The sequence below is a fragment of the Astatotilapia calliptera genome, chromosome 6 (assembly GCF_964374335.1).
Source record: "Astatotilapia calliptera chromosome 6, fAstCal68.1, whole genome shotgun sequence".
Classification (NCBI taxonomy): domain Eukaryota; kingdom Metazoa; phylum Chordata; class Actinopteri; order Cichliformes; family Cichlidae; genus Astatotilapia; species Astatotilapia calliptera.
The window spans coordinates 39,985,758-40,009,582 of NC_137427.1; the positions used below are offsets into that span (position 1 = coordinate 39,985,758).

At 40.0% G+C, this 23,825-nt stretch overlaps 1 protein-coding gene across 1 annotated transcript in view; it reads left to right on the top strand.

Annotated features, from left to right (window-relative positions):
* Positions 1–143: 143 nt before the first annotated feature.
* The window catches only part of gtpbp2b (GTP binding protein 2b), a 30,324-nt gene continuing 6,642 nt past the window's right edge, over positions 144–23,825 (top strand). The window contains exons 1-9 of the mRNA XM_026172014.2: positions 144–538; positions 2,328–2,354; positions 6,632–6,816; positions 8,534–8,645; positions 8,864–9,061; positions 10,204–10,378; positions 14,301–14,520; positions 17,521–17,656; positions 23,651–23,709. Coding sequence (XP_026027799.2) covers positions 350–538; positions 2,328–2,354; positions 6,632–6,816; positions 8,534–8,645; positions 8,864–9,061; positions 10,204–10,378; positions 14,301–14,520; positions 17,521–17,656; positions 23,651–23,709 — 1,301 coding nt within the window. The 5' untranslated portion in view covers positions 144–349. The remainder of the gene's footprint in view (positions 539–2,327; positions 2,355–6,631; positions 6,817–8,533; positions 8,646–8,863; positions 9,062–10,203; positions 10,379–14,300; positions 14,521–17,520; positions 17,657–23,650; positions 23,710–23,825) is intronic.

The following is a 23,825-nucleotide window of genomic DNA, read 5'->3' on the forward strand; positions in this document are numbered from 1 at the left end:
CTGATAAGCTTTCAAAATATACAATAAATTAAAAAAAGTACACAATTTACACTATAACATTAAACAAACAATGAATTTATTTTGAAGTTTAGGTTCGTTTCCGGTTACGCCCACTGAAATATTTTGAAAGTTGCAGCCGGAAACGTGAGTAGATTTGCCAACTGTTGTGGGGATGCTGAGGAGAGAGCATCCTTCACTGTAGGTTTTCACACACACAGGCCGTGTGTTTTATACGCTGTGATGTTACAACGCCGAGCAGTGTTACATTTTACTTGACTGCCGTGAGTTGCTCTTACACGGAAAACTACGCTTTCAAGCTAAGCTAGGAGCTGACACTCCAAGATTAGCGATGGTGGATTTGTCCGAAGGTGGTGCAGTGTCAGTCGGACACAACAGAGACAGACAGGGATCAGGTTCGGGTAATAATGATAGGATAACGTCGAAGAAGTCGCGAACGAGAAGAGGCAAAAGAGGAAAGAGAAGGAGGAACAAAAAGAACAACAGGAACAAAACGCCACCGCCGTATTTACCACCGGAGGTAGCTACCCTTCTATAGCCTGGGCATGATTATGGGACCTCCAGCCCGCTAAGCTAGCTAGTGATACTGTAGCAAACCATAGTCGAGCGCAGGTTATTTGCGGCTACACTTTGTTTACACCATACAGCTACCTATAACATGGCGGAAAATACTCTTATATGACCTTGATTTTACACAACAATATTTTACCGCTGTCTGGTTTGAAGGAAACTCATTCCACACGCAGAGGCCAGAGATTTTGACGCATTCTCATAAAGTGAAGTGAAGAATTCAGCAATACTAATTCAGCAAAATAATCTGTGTTTTTTTCTACATTTTTATAATAGTCAAATACGTTTTAGCTCGACTGGAGCAAAGTTAAGAATGGTGGGAGATATATGGAATAGCAAACCGTTGAGAAAACATATTAAAATGAAGTACGCAGTGCAAAGGCAATTGACTAGTAATTGAGATACTAATCCACTTAATAAAGGAAGTGGCCTGAGCAATCCATTAGATTGTGATTAATCACAATGTAATTTATCGCAGGAAACTGAAATTGCAGGAGGATTTCACTAAATCAGTGGCTCAAGAGTTGGCAGTTCGTCTTGTAATTGGAAGGTTGTTGGTTCAAGCCCCGGCTTGGACAGTCTTGGTTGTTGTGTCCTTGGGCAAGACACTTCACCACTGGTGATGGCCAGAGGGGCCGATGGCGCAATATGGCAGCCTCCCTTCTGTCAATCTGCCCCAGGGCAGCTGTGGCTCCACTGTAGCTTGCCTCCACCAGTGTGTGAATGATTAGTGGAGTTGTAAAGCGCTTTGGGGGTCTCGAAAAGCGCTATATAGATGCAATCCATTATTATTATTATTATTAAATCCGGTTGGCAGAAAAGGGCATGCAGTAGGAGGGGCCACATAAGTATGTTTAGCTAAAAGTATGTTTTCTTAACACAGTGATATGTAACAGCACATCTGGAAACCTGACTGTAGTAATAGTGTTTGTTTAGAGTTGATGCTTCACTTAAATAAATACATTAGCAAGATTTTAATGAGAATACACACACACATATATGAATACATCCAGAATACATACATTACTAGATTAATGAAAAGTGTGCGAAGAGAAACTAAGAAAATGGCCCAAAAAATGTCAGGCCCTGAAAAGTTGAAAAAGCAGAATTTGAGGTTGTCCACTAAATCTTGAAAAAAGCAGATCGATGTAGTTAAATCATTTTGTTTCTTAGTTTTTGTCTGTATGTCTAATACAGAGAAAGATCCAAGATGTAAGGAGTATATAAAGAGTAATCTGCCCTCCAATAAGTAGAATACAGCATATAAATATGACAAATTGCAGATTCAGAGATATATGTATGTGTTTTTCTGACTGTATAAGATGACAAACAAATACAAAGAAAACCTTTCAAACATGAAAACACATTAAGTCAATACATATGCTAAGACCTATACTATGAAACTGACAACAGCATGTTGTAGGTAAACAAGTAGTTGAGACACAATTCTGCTGCTATATGCTATATACCTGCTGTTGAGAAACACACCCACAGTGACCTCTCTGGGTGGCGACTTCTAGTGTTTTAGTTCATCCTGGCAGTGATGAATGACGGCTGAGTGTCTCTGTTACCAACATTCTGGGGAGTTGAACACTTTCTTCTGGATTTGAAAATTGAAAAACTGTTGCCAGGGTGGCAACATACCTTTGACTACATGATCTATGTTATAGTTAGAACAGTTTTGTTCATATCATTAATGTGTTAACTAACCTTATCCCTACATTTCTCTACATTTCCAGGCTGAAGAAGGGAACATTGAATATAAGGTAACTAACCTTCTGTTTCTTATCCAAATTATAGAATAGAATAGAATTAAACTTTATTGTCATTGCACATGTCACAGGTACAGGGCAACGAAATGCAGTTTGCATCCATCCAGAAGTGTTTTAGTGATATAGATATATTACAATATATATTAGCAATGATATAGATATGTGAGTATATTACAGAAATGGGTCTATTACGGTATGTAATATGTACACGGTATGAAGTATGTTATGAATATGCTATAACTATAAGTATGTACAGGCTATGAACAGGATATAAATATGAAAAACTATACAGAAATATGAGATATACAGCTATACAGAAATGTGAACTATGCAGGTTGTAAACAGTTGTAGAATTAAAAATTATCGTATGATTATTTACACAGAACTATGCAGTAGTGCAGTTAAGAGGCTATATAAAGTGCTAGTGGTTGTGAGTGGTGGTTCAGTCCATGTTATTATTGTGTGTTTGAGGGTACAGTTGTCCATTGTGTGTGTATGTAGGTGGTTGTGTGTGTGTGTATGTCCAGTCCGTGTGTTAACGTGGGTCAGATGTCAGGAGGCAGAGTTCAGGAGTCTGACAGCTGTGGGGAAGAAGCTGTTCCGGTACCTAGTGGTCTTAGTCCGGAGGCTCCTGTAGCGCCTCCCAGAGGGCAGGAGGGTGAAGAGTCCATGTGATGGGTGACTGGGGTCTTTGATGATTTTCCCAGCCCTCTTCAGACACCGCTTCCTGTAGATGTCCTTTATGGCAGGAAGTGGTGCTCCGGCGATGCGCTGGGCAGTTTTCATGACCCTCTGCAACGCCTTCCGGTCCGAGGCAGAGCAATTCCCGTACCAGACTGTTATACAGTTGGTCAGGATGCTCTCGATGGTGCAGCGATAGAAGTTCTCCAGGATGTCTGAGGACAGGTGGTTCTTCCTCAGAGTCCTCAAGAAGAAGAGGCCCTGGTGAGTCTTCTTGACCAGCTTGGAGCAGTTGGTCGTCCAGATGAGATCCTCGGAGATGTGGACTGCCAGGAACTTGAAGCTGCTCACACGCTCCACGGCCGTCCCCTTAATGTGGATGGGTGGATGTGGGTCAGCTATTATGATGTGATGAACTTCTTTTCATTTGTAAGCTGTTAAAGTTTTTTAACCCTCAGCCATAAAAGGTCTTGCCATCACCTGCTGGGCGATGAGCAAGCAGATGGCGTGAACACAAAAGGTTGTGAACGCGATAACTCATGAACGAAGGGATTTAGCTTCAGTTTGATGTCTGCTAAAAGTCTCGAATGAGTTTGAATCTCAGTAGCCTTGACCTCAAGGTCAGATGTCAAGTTTTTAGAAAATCTTGTGAATGTGATAACTCAAGAGAAAGTCCAACTTATTACCACCAGCAGCAACTGTGTGACAGAGAGCATGTTTGGCTACAAATAAAAAAAAAAAAAAAGAGTCAATTGGTGCTACTAAAAACAGCTATCTGAGAAAGGATTAAATAATTGTGGAAAAGACTAGGAAAATTATGTTGCATATCTTAGATTGATTAGTTAGTTCGTGCACATAAATGGACAAATATTGGGTGATTCCATATTTTTAACCATTTTATGAATAATTAATTCAGCAGTGGGCTAATAAAATGCTTAACATACTAGGAAGGTATTGATAACTACACTAAAAATGTGGTCATCAAAACTGTCACCCAGTGGTGAGGTTGTTGTTAAATGCTGTATATTCTTATTATAGGTATTTTCTTTAGGTTCCTAAAATATCTTCAAAGTTTTGAAATAAACTTGGTGAACCAGCAGGAAGGAACCCGAATTTTGTCTGATTTTAGCCTAATGGCATAAAGGCATCCTTCTTCCTAAGCTCCTTACAGTTCCTAAAATTGATTACTGCCCACTTAAAAACATCAGATTTTTTATCTCTGTCATCTGTTTATGGGCTGGATAGCTGTGCTGAATTAGACCGTCACATGTATTCAGGGTAACTCTGCTCTCATCTGTGAAAACTGCAGTCTGCCAGTGGTGGATCTGCTAATTCTGGTATTCTATGGCATTTTCTATGGCAAATGCCAGTTGGATTCCACTGTGCTGGGCAGGGCCCACTAGAGCAGTGGTTCTCAAAATTTTCACAATGAGTACCACCTCGTCAGTCCAATAATCGACGATGGGCAAAATATCCGCGCATGCGCAGACTTTTTGATGGGCAGAGCAATGTAGTCATGCACGGACTGACATGGACAAACTAATTTCCCCCCTAAAAATTAGGGCTGTCACGATTAACGTGATTAAAATTTTTAACACGCTCAACCAATCTGGACAGCAGAATGAAAAACCTTTGAACGAACTGCCTGAAGTGTGTTGACAGAGACATTTCAGGGATTTTGACTCAGTTTGCGCTCCAGATGGGTTAATTGTTAATCGCGTTAGTCATGATGACGGCACATTAAAGCTGACAGCACTAAAAAAAAATTAAGTATAAACTCGCCAATTTGGGATTTCTTTGGCTTTTAACTGGATGAAAGAGGTAAACCTAAGGATGTAATCAAAGCAGTGTGCTGCTTGTACAGACGTGTTATGCGCGCATAACTTGCATGAGCAGGTACGTGTCCACCATCTGGCTGAGTATGCTAGGCTATCACCAGCTTCTGCAGCTCCATCAACAAGCATTTGGGCACACTCTGAGGAGGGTGCATTTGCTCGCAGATGAAAGAGTTAAAAGAGTGTTAGCTCCATCATTATTAGCAAACTTACTCATGGGCAAACAAATAAATAAATCGCTCTTATAAAAACGATCGCTGATGGGCTCAGCCTATTGTCGATAGTAGATATATTCGTCCAATCGCCCAACCCTAGTATGAACCCTACTTCCAGGTCCAAATTGGTCTGCGTTTATTAAGGCTGTTGTGTTTTTAACATGTTTTATTGCTTTGGATCTTGTTCTCTTTAATATGAACAAGCCCCTAAAAAAGGCTGTGATCACTGTCGGCCTTTCTCCGTTTTTATTACCACTGTTCATTTTAAAGCTCAGTTTTTAAAACCTTATGACATAACTACAGCCCAGCCCATGCAGCAGTAAAACTAACCTCATATTGTGGATGGATTGTTTACAGCATCCTGCCATGCAGTTGTATTGGTCCCTAACCATGGGGAACCCTCACATTAACTTTTATTGAATGGAAAAAGATTAGCGTTCATCCTCCAACTTCACTGTGTTTATATTATGCTAACCATCACATAGCACATCATTATATGCACGCTAGCCCAGCTTTAGTACCTTACAAACGTCATTGCTGTTTAGTTTTCTGACTTCATTTATGTCGGAAGTGATAGCACAGCTGTACGTTTTAATTTTTCAGAAATCCCTCAGTCAGAACATGGTATATTATTTAATCTTAAAATTTTGTGGGGCAGACTTCCCACATACCACTAGAGGGTGGGTGATATTAAAGTCCTGTTATTAGTATATGTGAGGGGGCAAACTCCTCAAGATGGGTGGTGACCATGGTGGCCATTTAGAAGTCGGCCATCTTGGATACAACTTTTGTTTTTTCAATAGGAAGAGGGCCATGTGACACATCAAACTTATTGGTAATGTCACAAGAAAAACAATGGTGTGCTTGGTTTCAACGTAACTTGAACAGGACTTTAATATCACCAACCATTCCCATGTTATTACGGTGTATCCATATAAATGGCCCACCCTGTAGTCTGTTTCTGAGTGTTTGGTCAGAGACATTAACAACAACCCTTATGTAGGTTTTCACTTTCAGTAGTATCAATGTTTGTACAAGTAATGTCTATATGTTGATTCATGGTTTTCTTTGGGGGGGTATCTGCTATAAAAAGACATGGCCAGGAAAATCTCCTTCATATTTTTCTGTGTTTAATCATCAGTTACTTTGACACAATGGCATCTGCTGTGATGCTGATGAGGTCTCAGAAGTGTTAGCTTTATTTATATACCTAGATTTACACTATTTCTCTATTGCAGAAAAAGTGTCACATAGTTTGGAATTAAATATTTGTAATTTACAAGGTTTCGAGGGTGCTTTCGACGGTACGTATCCAAGATAAATGACCATAAGTATATGTTTCTGACAGAGTCAAAATTAAATTGAATATAATCAGGACTTTCTGAATCAGAATTAAAGAATTAAATCCTTCAGTTTTGAAAATCTTGGATTTAGTGTAGCTGACTTTTTTTATTTTACCTCAGAACTCCTATGCAAGCAGTGCTCTAGTTAAACTGTGGCCATTTACTACCTGTATCATTATGTATTTTCTATACTGTAGTTGAAGCTGGTCAACCCCACACAGTACCGCTTTGAGCATCTGGCCACACAGCTGAAGTGGCGACTGCAGGAGGGCCGTGGCGAAGCTGTCTACCAGATAGGAGTAGAAGACAATGGTCTGCTAGTCGGCCTGACTGAGGCTGACATGAAGGCCTCACTCAACACTTTAAAGAAGATGGCAGAGAAGTAGGTCATCTTGTACAATTTATTTGCTGACATTAAGACGTCACCAAAGAATATATATAAGTGTCTTCACTCTGGTGTCACTCATTAGTTTTGGACTCCACAATGTTAGTGTCATGCTGGTTCTTTTGCAGCCAGAAATTACTATGTTTGGAGGACAGGGTGGCATGCTAAGTATCTGTTAAGCTTAGCAAGCTTGGTTAGCAAGCTTCATTCATAATATGGATCAGTGTAACATGTAGATTACTGACCCTGATTTTCTGGGGAAACATCGAACCATTCCCAGGCCATCTGTTGGATGTAATCTCTCCAGTAGGTCCTGGGTCTATGCTGGACATGCCTAGCATGAAAACTATCCAGGAGGCGACAGTCTCAGCTGGCTCCTTTCAATGTGAAGTAGTATCGGCCTATCTGAGCCCCTCCTGAATAACTGAACTGTTAACAAAAACATCAGGACTAGATTAACAAATTTATTTATCAGCAACAGTGCTTCATCTGGTGACATGACTTGACATGACATAAAAGTTTGGAAGGAGCCACCCAACTCCATCAATATATGTCAAACCATGAGCTCCATGAATCCGTACAGTCTGGCTTCAGAACACACCACAGGACTGAGACTACTCTTATCAAAATAGCTAATGACATCATGACAGATGATTTTGGCCACATCAGTATCCTCAAGTTCCCAGATCTTTCTGCAGCTTTTGGCACTTGTTCTCACACCATCCAGCTTTCACATATATCCAGATATCTTGTCCTCACTGGTACTGTAATCTCCTGCTTTCAGTCCTACCTCTCCAACCCAACACAGTTTGTCAGATGGTCTCTGCCTGTGTTGTTACACACAATGTTATCTCAGCACCAAACCCTCCACCCAGTTCCCCCCGCAATTGCTTGTCAAATGTCTGCATTGCTTCAGAACATGGATGTCATCTAACCTACTTCAGCATCAATAGTAATAAAACTGATCTCTTGGTTCTGGCCCCCAAAGCCCTACTGTGGAAAACTGGTGTTCCACTCATTGTCGCAGACAGACGCCTCCTCTCACTTTCCCCAGAAGTTCACAACCAGGGTGTTGTTTTGGACTCTGCACTTTAAGTCCAGGCTTATATCCAATCTGCCACAATCTCTCTCAACTTTGGCCATCACTCACTGACTCAGATAACTTCATCCATTAAGGCTTTGTCACCACCTGGCTGGATTACTGCAGTCGGGCCCTGTTCAGAATGTCCAGCAACCCCCTGGGCAGGCATTGTCCAAAACTCAGCACTTTCTAACACACACTAAGCTCTGGAATTAGAGAAGGTTCAGTATATCAGTATTGATTATTAAATATGTAATGCGACATATCCCATCGCAATCTTACTTAAAGTACTAAATACCCAACTCTATGCTGTACTCACCATTAGCAGTCTTGCTAATCTTGAATGTTCTAATGTTTGTTTGTTTATTTAATTGTTTTTTGATAGTAATGTAAAGCACTTTTAATTTTTGTAGTTAACTTTCCACACATGACACAGAATGCCTAATTACATTTTCTTAGGTACATAAATCTACAATCATTAGGCAGGTTTCCAGTCACTGTTTGAAATAAATTGAAACTGGGAGAAGCCGTCTAAGAAAAATTATTACTGCTTTGCTCAGTAAATTGATTGGGATCAGTGTAAACTAAATGAAAATTGAATGATAAAACTTAAGTCTTTTTCTTTCATTTCAGAGTCGGGGCTGACATCACTCTCCTCCGAGAGAGGGAGGTTGACTACGACTCAGACAGAAACACGCGCAAAATTGCAGAAGTCCTTGTTCGAAAAGTTCCTGATGATCAGCAGGTAAGAGTCTGTCTGTTACACATGGTAGAGGAAAAAGAGTCCAGTTGAATCTGGCAAAACAACAGTGGTGTCACAGCAATACTCTAAAAAGGATCACAGCATTGCCCATTTAGGCTTTAACTATAGAGAGCACCAAGGGTTCTTTTTTTAAACAGTGCTGTTTAATGGTTATGAAAATATGATCCCATTTTCTGTCTTGCTGTTTTGGTCTGCAACAGTTCCTGGATCTGCGGGTGGCAGTGCTAGGCAATGTGGACTCTGGGAAGTCAACCTTGCTGGGTGTCCTGACACAAGGCGAGTTGGACAATGGACGAGGCCGTGCACGGCTCAACCTTTTCAGACATTTGCATGAGATCCAGACCGGACGCACCTCCAGTATCAGCTTTGAGATCTTGGGCTTCAACAGCAAAGGAGAGGTAATCCCTTTGCCACTTAGGATATTAGCAATATTCAGAAGTTTACATTCACTATGGACATGAATTCATGCTACCTTGAGGCTTTTAGTGATTTCTTTGAACTGTGCTTTTTCCAGGGTGGAATGATTGTACAGTATACATCTTTAATGACTTTATAAACAACAAATTTAAATCTTTTAACAAGTGGTGTAGAGGGTTCTAGTGTCTTTTAACTTGATATAAATTTCTTGTCACATTTTTGGAGCATGCTTTTGGAATGGATAAAGCAGGCCAACATTAAGCTTCAAGGAATGGTCTTTGCCACACCCTCAACACAAAAATATAAATTTGTGGACTATGCTTAAAAGCCAAATTGATTTCAAGAAAATCACTTCAAATACTCTAAAATTCTAGAGAGTGGTCTAATATTCAGCCAGAAGTAGGCCAGGATCTTTTTAATTGCTGCCAGAAGCATCTGGTCAATGTGGGACATTTAACTTTTGTTTGCTCTGTTTTTTGAAACAGCTTTGTAACTTTATTTAAAGTTCAGTTTGAAATTTTGCATAATGCTCTTCTTTTACCATTGCTAAATTATTTAGATATGTTAAGGACTGTATTCTGTTATCTTTTGTTTATTAGTAGGTTCTAAAATATATTTTGCCTTCACAATCTCTAATGAAATCCTGAAAAAAAAATAATAATAAAGATTTATGGTGTATAACAATTTCACCTTTAGAAGCCCAAAATTACCATCATGCCCATGACGAGTGTATGGAAACTTTTCATTACAACTATATATCAGATATTGACTAATTTATTTCATGGGTCATATTTCTGCTTTGTAGATTGGCCTCTCACCATAGTGTTAAATGCAGTGTGTCAGACACAGTGAAGAACTACAGCATTTGAAATTTGGCAAGTATATTTTTAATGTGCTGCCTAATTGATTCTCTACCTGACTCTTAAAAATCAGTCAGGTAGAGAAAAAACACTTTGTGGTTGTTGTTGCCATTGCTGCACACCACAACTCAGGGTATTAGCATATTTATATTTGTAAACAATCCCTGACAATAAACAATCAAACTGTAAAAACAAAACAAAAGACGTGTTTTATTTCAATTCTGTCCTTTGGTGCAGCCTGTCTTGTATGTTACCTGTAAAAGGTTGTGAACTACAGTGAGTCCAGGACAGCTGAGGAGATCTGCGAAAGTTCTTCCAAGATGATCACCTTCATCGACCTTGCAGGACACCACAAGTATTTAAAGACCACCATCTTCGGCCTCACAAGTTATTGCCCTGACTTTGCCATGCTGGTGGTGAGCGCTAACACTGGTATTGGTAAGTAGCCTGTATTTTGTTTTTTGTGTTTTTTTTAATATCTAAAACCTGTGGGTAAGCCACAGATTTACATATCCAGTCAATTGAGAACATGCAAACTCCAGAAAAAATGGCCCAGGAATACCAAGAACCTTTTTAGAGACTTAACAACTGCATCACTATGTCCAAAAGATAAAAATTCTATGTGTAAATTTTGTAGGAATATTGTTTCTAGTTGGACGTGATTGTAGCAGGGTTCTTTTGCTCTTCCAGTGCCTTAACGCAAACTGATACAGTGGGGCAAAAGTATTTAGTCAGCCACCGATTGTGCAAGTTCCCCCACCTAAAATGATGACAGAGGTCAGTAATTTGCACCAGAGGTACACTTCAACTGTGAGAGACAGAATGTGAAAAAAAAAAATCCATGAATCCACATGGTAGGATTTGTAAAGAATTTATTCGTAATTCAGGGTGGAAAATAAGTATTTGGTCAATAACAAAAATACAACTCAATACTTTGTAACATAACCTTTGTTGGCAATAACAGAGGTCAAACGTTTACTATAGGTCTTTACCAGGTTTGCACACACAGTAGCTGGTATTTTGGCCCATTCCTCCATGCAGATCTTCTCGAGAGCAGTGATGTTTTGGGGCTGTCGCCGAGCAACACGGACTTTCAACTCCCGCCACAGATTTTCTATGGGGTTGAGGTCTGGAGACTGGCTAGGCCACTCCGGGACTTTCAAATGCTTCTTACGGAGCCACTCCTTTGTTGCCCGGGCGGTGTGTTTTGGATCATTGTCATGTTGGAAGACCCAGCCTCGTTTCATCTTCAAAGTTCTCACTGATGGAAGGAGTTTTTGGCTCAAAATCTCACGATACATGGCCCCATTCATTCTGTCCTTAACACGGATCAGTCGTCCTGTCCCCTTGGCAGAAAAACAGCCCCATAGCATGATGTTTCCACCCCCATGCTTCACAGTAGGTATGGTGTTCTTGGGATGCAACTCAGTATTCTTCTTCCTCCAAACACGACGAGTTGAGTTTATACCAAAAAGTTCTACTTTGGTTTCATCTGACCACATGACATTCTCCCAATCCTCTGCTGTATCATCCATGTGCTCTCTGGCAAACTTCAGACGGGCCTGGACATGCACTGGCTTCAGCAGCGGAACACGTCTGGCACTGCGGGATTTGATTCCCTGCCGTTGTAGTGTGTTACTGATGGTGACCTTTGTTACTTTGGTCCCAGCTCTCTGCAGGTCATTCACCAGGTCCCCCCGTGTGGTTCTGGGATCTTTGCTCACCGTTCTCATGATCATTTTGACCCCACGGGATGAGATCTTGCGTGGAGCCCCAGATCGAGGGAGATTATCAGTGGTCTTGTATGTCTTCCATTTTCTGATGATTGCTCCCACAGTTGATTTTTTCACACCAAGCTGCTTGCCTATTGTAGATTCACTCTTCCCAGTCTGGTGCAGGTCTACAATACTTTTCCTGGTGTCCTTCGAAAGCTCTTTGGTCTTGGCCATGGCGGAGTTTGGAGTCTGACTGTTTGAGGCTGTGGACAGGTGTCTTTTATACAGATGATGAGTTCAAACAGGTGCCATTCATACAGGTAACGAGTGGGGGACAGAAAAGCTTCTTACAGAAGACGTTACAGGTCTGTGAGAGCCAGAGATTTTCCTTGTTTGAGGTGACCAAATACTTATTTTCCACCCTGATTTACGAATAAATTCTTTACAAATCCTACCATGTGGATTCATGGATTTTTTTTTTCACATTCTGTCTCTCACAGTTGAAGTGTACCTCTGGTGCAAATTACTGACCTCTGTCATCATTTTAAGTGGGGGAACTTGCACAATCGGTGGCTGACTAAATACTTTTTTGCCCCACTGTACGTTATGAACAGAGCAGGTTTCTCTTTGATTGTGTAGGGTTTCATTTGATGAAGACATTATCTAGGAGTTAGTTGGATAAAAGAGGTGTCATGACGTGGTATAAAAGATACAAGAAACAAATGAGATGTGTTGTCTGTCCAAACACACTTGTATTCTACCTGTCGGGATCACTTGGAACCCCGGGCGAGCAGATACTAAAAAGTACCTGGTAACAGGAACTAATGGAAAACCCTATAAAAACTGGCAAACCGTGCCGACTTGCTCTGAGTAGGTACTAATGGAAAAAGGGCTTTGAATTTTGTTTTTATAATTATTCTTTACTTGCTTTCAGACCATTATGCGACCATCTGCAGCTGCAGCTGAAAGAATAAAAACTAAAACTGTCTTATGCAAATTTAAACATTAGTCAAACAGAATACTCATCTACACCTCATCAGATTCTTCCGTGACTTAATGATAGAGGCATTGACAAGTCTGTTAACACACCCAGCATTTTTACAAGCTTTCCTTCATGTGTCAAATAGGCTACACTTTAGTGATAAAGCACCTCTTTTCTGGTCTTACTAACCTATAACATTTAAGACACAGAGTGATTTTAACAATAATCGACTAGGGCTGCTCAATTAATCGAATTTTAATCACGATTACGATCTGGGCTTTCAACGATCATTAAAAATGACTGAGCCGATTATTAGCCCCTCCCTCATTTATCCGCGACACCTTAAAGGCCGGTCCGTGAAAATATTGTCGGGCATAAACCGGTCCGTGGCGCAAAAAAGGTTGGAGACCGCTGATTAAGAGGACCCGAGGGAAGCTCGGAAAGCTAAGCAGAAGTTATTTGGAGAGTGACTGCCGTTGGTTGAAAAGAGAGTTTAAAAAAAAAAAACTTCAGTGGTGTTGCACACTATTTTATATTATTTTTTTAAAGTCATTGTTAACCCTTTAAAGCCGGTCAGAGCAGCACGCTCAGTTTTGTGTAACTATTTTTAAATCCCTGTAGAACCTGAACCGCGTAAGCTAGCGCAATAATTTGTTTTGCATATGAAACCGGAGGAGTTGTACTTACATCTGATGCCATCAGCTTGTCCTCGGTCACGGTTTCGTTCCACATATAGCTTTGCAAAAATTGCATAAAAATCGCTTGCAGGAACAAAAACATAATATTCCAGAAACACGTTTTGCCGTTCCTATCAGCTGTTCGTAACACTTCCCACAGTGAAATGATGCACCTGCTGTTTTCTTTGCAAATTTGCATCATAGGATTGTTTTTTTGTTTTTCCTGCAGTATATAAAAATTGCTGTATCTCCAAAATAAAACTATGAAGACACTCAAAATAAATTTCCTGTGGTGGGAAACTATTTTTTGCAACTTTATTGTATTTAAAGTTTTGAGGGATAAACCTCTTAAATTTCTCCAAGTAGAAATATATGTAAACAAAACAAAAGCGATTTTCAATTTTTTTTGTAGTTTATTGCACTTTTTTGCAATTTATGTAATTACTATGGACTTAATGCATACATATTATTAAAATATGGGCTATAACAGTTGTATTGATGTATAGCAACTTGAAATGCTCCCACAAATGGCACTACAGCATGTAAAAAAATAATATAAGCTCTGGTGGACTTGCTTCTATAGTAGGTCTTAAAGGGTTAAATAAATATCGTCAAATAATCGTGATCTCAATTTCAGTGAAAATAATCGTGATTATCATTTTTGCCATAATCGAGCAGCCCTATAATCGACTATACAGTAATTTTTTCCCTCTCCACTTCTAATCCTGGTTACCAGTGTTTGGGTAAGTGAATCCAGATAACTGACAGATACTCTAGGTATGTTTAACTCACTTCATAGTACAGAGTCCAGGCCTCTGACTACTTTCTAGGCACAAATAATTTGAATATTTAAAAATTAAATAGAATTGTTCTCACTTGGATCCAACTGCCTTGTAACGTTTAGATTTCCTATGCACATAAGATGCGAAACATCACAAGACAAGTGTTCTGGGTAATTGAGTATTTTATTTGTTTCCTTCATCCAGCTGGTACAACTAGGGAACACCTGGGCTTGGCCATGGCGCTGAAAGTTCCTATCTTCATTGTAGTCAGTAAAGTGGACCTGTGTTCCCGAGGCACTGTGGAGCGAACAGTCAGACAACTAGAGCGAGTTCTGAAGCAGCCAGGCTGCAACAAGGTGCCCATGGTGGTGTTGAACCCTGACGATGCTGTGAGTGCAGCACAGCAGTTCACCCAGTCCACATGGTGAGTAAAAATACTCAATACTTATCAGCTACTGTGTATGGCGGGGAATAGCTTAATTGTACAGTGTATACAGCAGTATAAACAAAATTCACTAATATATAGATAAAGCAGTATATAGTGCTGCAGAAATGATAAGTGAAGGTCATGGAAATACTGCTATGATACACAAAGCACAAAATAACTGTTCTATAATGGATGATAACATTTTCGGAAAGCTTGTTTAAAGTCGAATTCATAAATCGCATTGCATTTTGGGTAATCACCACAATGTTGTTGTTCATGCACATCCAAAGCAAAGACTGACACCAACAGGTAATACGGAGGAAAATAAACTAATGAACACTAATATTAATATTGCACTGTAATAGTGACCTTGCATGGTCTACCTACAGTGGGATGCAAAAGTTTGGCCAACCTTGTTAATAGTCATTATTTTCCTGTATAAATCGTTGGTTGTTACAATAATAAATGTCAGTTAAATATATCATATAGGAGACACACACAGTTAGGGCTGGGCGATATGGCCTAAAATCCATATCGCGATATAATTTGAAGCACGTGCGGTAACGATATATATCGCGATATATTCTTTTCTTCTGTATAACATATTTTCCACACTATAAGGCACACTTAAAATCCTTTAATTTTCTCAAAAATTGAGTGTGTCTCATGTATGAATTCTGGTTGTGCTTACTGACCTCGAACCGATTTTGGCGTGCAGAAATCTGTTAAAAAATGTTTTGATGGATTGTCAGAGCATTACGGCTGCCGTAGTAAGGAGCTTCGCGGAGTAATCCGGGTCCAAAACTCCGTCTCCTTCAGGTCCCAAAGTCAAACGAACACTGAGAGAAAGGAGAATCATTTCTCCTCTTATCCGTTCGTACGGATTTCCAGCACCCGTACGAACCCTGAAAATCATCAGCGTTGCTGCTTTAGCAGGTGTAACAATTAAGTTTAACATCCAGGCATCCACGAAAACAGAATTTATTAAATTTAACAGAGTTAGAAGTTAACAGGAAGTTAGCTCGCTAGTTTCCACCTAAACATGACATACCATGTTCTGACTGAGAGATTTTTGAAACTAATTAAAACGTACAGCTCTGCTACCACTTCCAACATAAATGAAGACAGGAAACTAAACAGCAGTGGCGTTTGCAGGGTTACTAAAGTTGGACTACCTGGTATATAATGTTGTGCTACATGATTGCTAGCGACACAGCTATGTTAGCATAACATTAGCACAGTGAAGCTGGAGGATGAACGCCAACTTTTTTCCACTCGATAAATTTATTTATTTAGTTTATTTTATCACTACCTGTCATTTATTGCAGATTACTTGTATTTGCTTAATTGTTTACTAAATGTTTGAGGTGTGAAAGAAACTGCAAAGTATGGGTGTGTGTGGTTGAAGGATGTGTTCGTGCATGTGCGTGCGCGAGAAGGGGGAGGCGCGAACAGTTTTCTTGTAAAACAAAGGGGGGCCTAGCAAAAAAAGTTTGGGAACCACTGGTTTAGGGGAAGGATAAAGAAAGCTGTCTCAGAGATTTAAGCTGTCTGTTTCCACAGTTAGGAACATATTGAGAAAATGGAAGACCACAGGCTCTGTTCAAGTTAAGGCTCAAAGTGGCAAGAAAGTGACCAAGAAAAATCTCGGATAGACAGAAGTGATGAATGGTGAACAGTCAGAGTCAACCCACAGACCAGCACCAAAGACCTACAACATTATCTTGCAGCAGATGGAGTCACCGTGCATCGTTCAACCATTCGACGCACTTTACGCAAGGAGATGCTGTATGCGAGAGTGATGCAGAGGAAGCCTTTTCTCCGCCCACAGCACAAACAGAGCCGCTTGAGGTTTGCTAAAGCACATTTGGACAAGCCAGCTTCATTCTGGAATAAGGTGCTGTGGACTGATGAAACTAAAATTGAGTTATTTGGGCATAACAAGGGGCGTTATGCATGGAGGAAAACGAACACAGCATTCCAAGAAAAACACCTGCTACCTACAGCAAAATATGGTGGTGGTTCCATCATGCTGTGGGGCTGTGTGGCCAGTGCAGGGACTGGGAATCTTGTCAAAGTTGAGGGACACATGGATTTCAGTCAGTATCAGCAGATTCTGGAGACCAATGTCCAGGAATCAGTGACAAAGCTGAAGCTGCGCCGGGATCTTTCAACGACCTGAAACACTGCTCAAAATCCACTAAGGCATTCATGCAGAGGAACCAGTACAACGTTCTGGAACGGCCATCTCAGTCCCCAGACCTGAATATTATTGAAAATCTGTGGTGTGAGTTAAAGAGAGCTGTCTATGTTTGGAAGCTATTAAACCTGAATGAACTAGAGATGTTTTATAAAGAGGAATGGTCGAAAATAACTTCAACCACAATCCAGACTTTCATTGGAACCTACAGGAAGCGTTTAGAGGCTGTAATTTCTCAAATATCACTGTGTGTGTCTGCTATATGATATGTTCAACTGACATTTTTTATTATAACAACCAACGATTTACACAGGAAAATAATGACTATGTAGTAGTTGCACTAAACTGTATTGTAAATCTTAAAAGTAAAAGTCATTCATACATGAAATACTTTTATGTCTTTTGTTGTGGCTCAGTATTTGATTACAGCACTTTGTGTTCTGTTGCAGGAGCAGGAGCTTGTAGTTACTTTGTTCTCCATTGATACTGGTCAGAGATTTCCACAACAACTTTTATGTGCCTGAGGTGTAACATTGTGTGTAGTATCTGTATTATCCCATTATCAACTTGTATTTCTATTAAGAACGGTTTTGTGTTGGTGAATTCACAATCTATTCATGATCGTGAATTCACTTATCTGTATGTCCACAGTGGAAAAATATTACACTTAATGATGTACTTAATTGAATTTTCACTTCACTGTGTGTGTGTGTGTGTGTGTGTGTGTGTGTGTGTGTGTGTGTGTGTGTGTGTGTGTGTGTGTGTGTGTGTGTGTTTGGCTGGATGCACATTTGCAGCATTACACCCATCTTCACCCTTTCCAGTGTGTCTGGTGAGAATCTGGACCTCCTGAAGGTTTTTTTGAACATCCTTCCTCCACTGAGCAACAGCAAGGAGCAGGAAGAGCTGATGCAGCAGCTCACTGAGTTTCAGGTATCCAAACCCACGTACACACATGTGCTTTTTTTTCCATCACTTCTTTTTTTTTTTCATTTTTTATTTTTTTATAAACAATCATATATCTATGTCTATACATACACATTTATATACCTAAATAAGTATATTCAGAGGAGGGGGAGAGGGGGAAAAAAAAACCCAAAGCAAACAAGTATTTAACTGTAGCTACACCAAATAGTGCCATTACTGGGTCTGGGGGGAGCTGTTTTTTAAAAATATCAGACAAAGTTTTAAATATTTTAGACCAATAGGTAGCGATATTAGGACATGTCCAAAACATATGTGACAATGAGGCAGAATTCTGGCCACATCGATCACATCTTGAGTCAGCCCCTGGAAACATCCTTGAAACCTTCAATTTAGACAGATGGAGCCTATGCAGGACCTTAAATTGTAGTAGTCCGTGCCTGCAGCAGACAGAAGTGGAGTGAACCAGTTCTTGTGCCTTAGTCCATTGATCTTTAGTGATGTTAGTAGCCAGTTCTTCACTCCAAGCATTTCTCAAGTGGTCCAATGTAGTTGTACTGTCTATTTGCAAAAGTTGGTTGTAGATCCTAAAAATGGCTCCTTTCTTTAGCCGGTTCATTAGGAACAGATCATCTGAAACTAGCTTTTGTGGTTCATTGGGAAAGGATGGAAACGTTTCTTTAATAAAATGACGTATTTGTAAATACTTGAAAAAATCTCTGTTTTCTATGGAAAATTTTTGCTGAAGTTGTTGAAACGAAGGAAAAAGATTATCAATAAACAGATCCTTGATTGTGTGTATCCCTTTGGAAGTCCATAGCTGGAATGTTAATCCTGAGAGCAATGTGTATGCTTGATTATGAATTAATGGTGTAAAGATTGAACATTGACGCCAATGAAAATGCTTTCTAATTTGAGACCAAATTTTTAGTGAGTCAGACACTACTGGATTTTTACATTTCTGCTTACCCAGATCTGAGTTTGAATGAACCAAAGATTTAAGAGTATTAGAGAAAAAAGTCATACTTTCCATCCGTTCCCAATCAGGTCTATGTTCCCCGCCCCAGAATGACATACAACGTATATTACAGGCCCAATAATAAAACTGAAAACAAGGCAACCCCATTCCTCCTGTAATCTTGGATCTTTGGAGAAATATCTTTTTTATTCTGGGTGTCTTCTTGTTCCAGATAAACTGAGAGATTAACTGGTCTATTTTCTTAAAAAAAGTTTTTGTGATCAATATTGGGATACATCGAAACAAAAATAAAAATTTGGGTAAAGTGCTCGTCCTAATGATATTTACTCGGCCAGCAAGCGAGATGGGCAGTTTAGACAGTCTTTCCAAGTTCTGTTCAGTTTGATGGTATAAATTAATAAAATTATGTTTGAAAAGGCCAGAGAATTCACGGGTTACAGTTATTCCAAGATATTTGAAGATATTTGAGATTGTAAAAGGAAACGAGATCAATGTAGCGCTATCAAATTTTTCTAAAGAACTAATCGGAAACAATATGCTTTTTGTTAAGTTGATTTTCTATCCAGAAATTTTCCCAAATTCAGTTAGAACTGTCATAATTTTTGGCAATGATTTAGTAGGGTCAGTGATATATAGCAACATTTTTCCATCACTTCTGGTGACATAGCCCTGACTTAAATTAATTTCCTTGAGATTTACTTTATCCTCAGTATAACTCTACCCAGTACTTCATTATTGAACATGCATCGGTTAAACCCAATAGTCATTGGTTTTAACCGATGCATGACACTAGAGATGGACCTATCCGATATTACGTATCGGTATCGGTCCAATACTGACCTAAATTACTGGATCGGATATCGGAGAGAAATAAAAAATTTAATCCGATCCATTAAATATCACAAAAGCACCTCACAAAACTTGTGACATGGCGTAACTCGGCTCATAGCCTTAGCACGTCGAGCAGTATGCGTCACGTGATAGAGCGGCTGTGGCGTGCGAGACCTCTCAGTGGTCTGGTTGAGTATTTGGAGCCTCACTACCAAACCGGCATTTCATCTCCGAGAAAGTGATCCCAGAGAGAAGTAAAGCAAGTTCATAAGTTCATCTCTGAATGTTTGTAAAGCATTCCCACGTTAAGCTTAACAACCGATATATGGAGCGACTGCCTCTCTCTCCCCCTCCCTCTCCCGTCACTACTTCAATCATGAAACTGATCAATAATCGGCTGATCGGCTTTTCTGTCACGACTCCGTCTCTCTTGTTTCTTTATCGCCCACTTTGCGCAAGAAAGAGGCTAAACAACAGCAGCAGGTTTAAGCTTGATAAGCTGTTCTTAGAATGTATTTAATATTACACCAGGATCCTTTTCTGCGTAGCTGATGGCTGGTAACTGTGCAGGGGTGGGTCTAGCAAAGTTTTCCCAGGGGGGCAGGTAGGGCATTAACAGGAAAAGGAGGGCACAATGAAATGCTTTTCTGTCTTATTCTCATTTAAAATGTCTAGCTTTTAATAAATAACTATCTGAATCATACACCCAAAGTTTTAATTTGATGTAAAATGTATAGAAGTCCATTACTGTATATAGTAACTATTAAGTCTAATATACCCTAGTAAGCCAAAGTACTTTTTCCTTTGGGAAGGTTCCATCTGTGCAGTCTGCAAATTTGTTGAAGAAAGATGTTGAATCTATTTAATTATTCTTGAAAAAGGTTAGGTTGCTTAATATTTCCGCTAAGTACTCTTTAAAATACCAGAATAGGGAGGATGACACCATCCTCCCTATTCTGGTATTTTTAGGTTTAAGTTTATTTATTACACGGCGTGCTGCGGGGAAAAGCCTGTTCTAACGTTTGAGTCTAAGGTTTATTTTTTAGCACCTGGCGGCTCTTTTTTGCTTCTCATCTGTAAACACTCTGCACACTCTTTAACAGGATTCAGTTTGTTTTGAAAAGTCTCAACAGGATCTTGAACTTTATTGTGAAAGGTTTATGTGCAAAACAAACAAGCGGATGGTGGAGCTACGCCATGGTTTTAACCTCGTTGTTGCTAACGACAACGCGTAAAAACAGTTGCTTGTCCATCTGTGGTGTGGTTATATTAAACATAAGAGAAAGAGAGAACTTTATGAAATTGATATAGCCACTACAATGACCATCAAAATCATGAAAATATTGCCATAAACAGTTTATTTTGCGACACCACGAAACAAACGATAGCATAATAGGAAACGATAGACATTTTTATATTGTTATATCAAACAGCCCTAGTACCCGAAACTTTATTAATTTTAACCTAACCTTAACCTAACTCTAACTTTTCTTTAACTTTAATTTTACTTTATTGCCTTCACGCCACAGTTTAGCTGCCTGGGGACCATATGAGGGGAATTGAGATACCTCTCACAACTTAACCTCCTATAACCGTACACCAAACCAAGTTTGAACTTAAATGTAATTATTTCCCTTACAGATATTTTGACATTTGAAATATTTATTTCCTTATATACGTGTGTATATAAAGAAGTTGAGTTCCCACAGTACCAAAACAGATATGTCTCCCCACAACATCAGTTCAATAACTAGAGATCATTTGGATGATATGAACATGATTTACTGTGACAGATAAACTAATGTATTTGGCGATTAGACTCTGATGGACCATCATGGCAGAAAAGATTCTCAGGCGTGACAAGAGTTAGGATAAGACCTCTCCCAGTCTAGATGGTTGTGGTGAGGAAGATGGAGCTCTGATCGGGTTACACGAATGAGAACCTGAAAGAGGGAATGACAGAGCACTGAGATTTAAACCACACAGAGTGGCTGATTGGCTTTAAAGAAGGCGGGCAAGAAGATGATTGGATTAGTGTAATGATGACAGTACTGAGTTTCACAGCATGGGAAAGTGGCAGTGGAGTAACGAACAGGCTAGCAGCCAAACACTCAGGAAAGCAAGCAGATGAATTATTACATTACTGCAGCTGCACTCGCAGTCTTACTACCACTCTTCATTGTGCAGCATCTGTTTACCACAGTGTAAGTAGAGGCCAGGGGTCGGCAACCTCTTTAGTCCTTGTAGTGCGGCTCCGTGTGGTTTGGGCAAACAAATTAGAAGTATTTAGCTGAAGTGTAATTTATTTATGTTAGTTCTTTTTTAATTGGAAGATTATTGTGATATTGAAATATAAAAATACAATTATATTCTATTATTTTTTCATCGCTCAAAATAAGCGTCACACTCACGGAAGCCGGTGTACCCGCCGAAACGCCGCGCATTTATCGAGACTTTCAACCCCAGGTAGGCCAATTATAGATCCACATTATGTCAGCAGCTCCACCGTGAACTATGTTAAAAACAAACACCGCTCACGCCTCACAGACGACAGCTTACAGTCCTGCGTAAAGATGAAAGTGACTTCGTACAGCCCCGATTTGCAGACGCTGTGCGCAGAGGTTCAGGAGCAGAAGTCCCATTGTAAACATATCACAGCAGACCCGGCGATGTTTGCATGAACATGCTTTTCAGCATCTCTCTATTGACCACTTTTCACACACGGTTGCTGACGCATACAGCCGGCTGTAGCTTTTCAGCTCACAGCCCGACATATACCAACAACAACACAACAGCATAGATAGCGCAGACGTTAAGGCGGTGAGGCGTGATCGTGGGTGCCGCTCAGGTGCGTCAGCCTCTCCTGCAGCGGCGCTGCAGACCACACCCCGCCACACACATTAACCAGGAAAAATACATATTTAGGCAGAATTTTGCAAATATCTATTTTTCCTCTTTTAGCAGCATAGTGCTTTTTTAAAAATGCTGGATCATTTTCGTTCAGCTGGGCGTCTTTCCTTTTGTTATATTTCTTTAAGAGTTCAAAATGTGTTAATTACATAAATAAAATGTAATTTTCTCTGTAGCACTTCATGGATTTCATAAGCAACACACTTTAGTTGTTCACACAAAGCATAAAGGTAAAAAACAATATATACAGTGTTATCTTCATTTCAGATGTCAAAAAGTATTTGCGGCTCCCAGTGTTTTCTTTTGCGTGGAAACCAGGTCCAAATGGCTCTTTGGGTCTTAAAGGTTGCTGACCCCTGGCACAGGGTAAAGAATGTGTTAGGTAGTAACTGTGGTGGGCCCAGAACACGCAGACACCAGGGGTTTCACAGTGACAGTGTTGTGTTTACAGTGACTGTGTTTTATTCACAGTGACAGAGAGAGAAAACACAAACACAGTTCGGGGGTGTGCAGGAAAACTGGCAGGGCACTCGACCGGTCTATGGGAGGAGAACAGAATTAGAGACTGAACACAAAAGGCAAGGATGAAAATAAGTTAGGAGGAGAGTTGGTGAGCTTACTTGGCACAAACTGAGTTACAGACTCGGAAAGAAGTTTAACTGGAACAAAGGCTGAGGCAGGTGGAGTGTGTGGGCTGCTCGCGGTGCAACCCATCTCCTTAATGTCAAATAACTTAATGGCTTTTTATCATTATTATTATTGTTATTATTATTATTAACATTATTGTTTTGTTTACTCTTATTGTTGTCTTGCTGCTAAACAAATTTCCCCTTTGGGGAATAAGTAATTAAGAATTTGAATGTAATTGAATTGGTAGGCAAGGTGATTCCCAGTTCAGACCGATTAAACAGTCTTCAGAGGCACAGACAGGCAGTCGGGGAGCGAGGCAGGCTGGTGGAAGGAAAATAAGATCTTAAAACACTCGGCAGGTCGTAGATGCCAATCTAGAGAGCGAACTCGCACGTTACTACTTGTGGAAGAGGCAATACTCTTACACCAGATGTCAGCTCCCTATAAAAGCTCCGGCCTGATTTGCCACAGGTGTGCTGGTGATCCTGCGAATCACCGCCCTGCCTACCCTGCGCCGAAAAAGGAAAAAGAAAACAAAAACACACCACACACACACACCAGCCCCTAATAGAATGTGGTAGAGACGTGTGTGTGACTTGCATGCTGGAGTGTGGAAAGCGCAGACTGACATTTAATCGTTTCTGTGTTTGAAGGTTGATGAGATCTACTCAGTTCCTGACGTTGGGACTGTGGTTGGAGGAACTCTGTACAGGTGAGATAGCACTGTCTGCTTTAATATGTTGTCAATATTATTTTACATTTTATTCTTGAAACAGTGGGAACCCCAAATATTCATAGAGATATATATAACACATGACTTTTATAAGA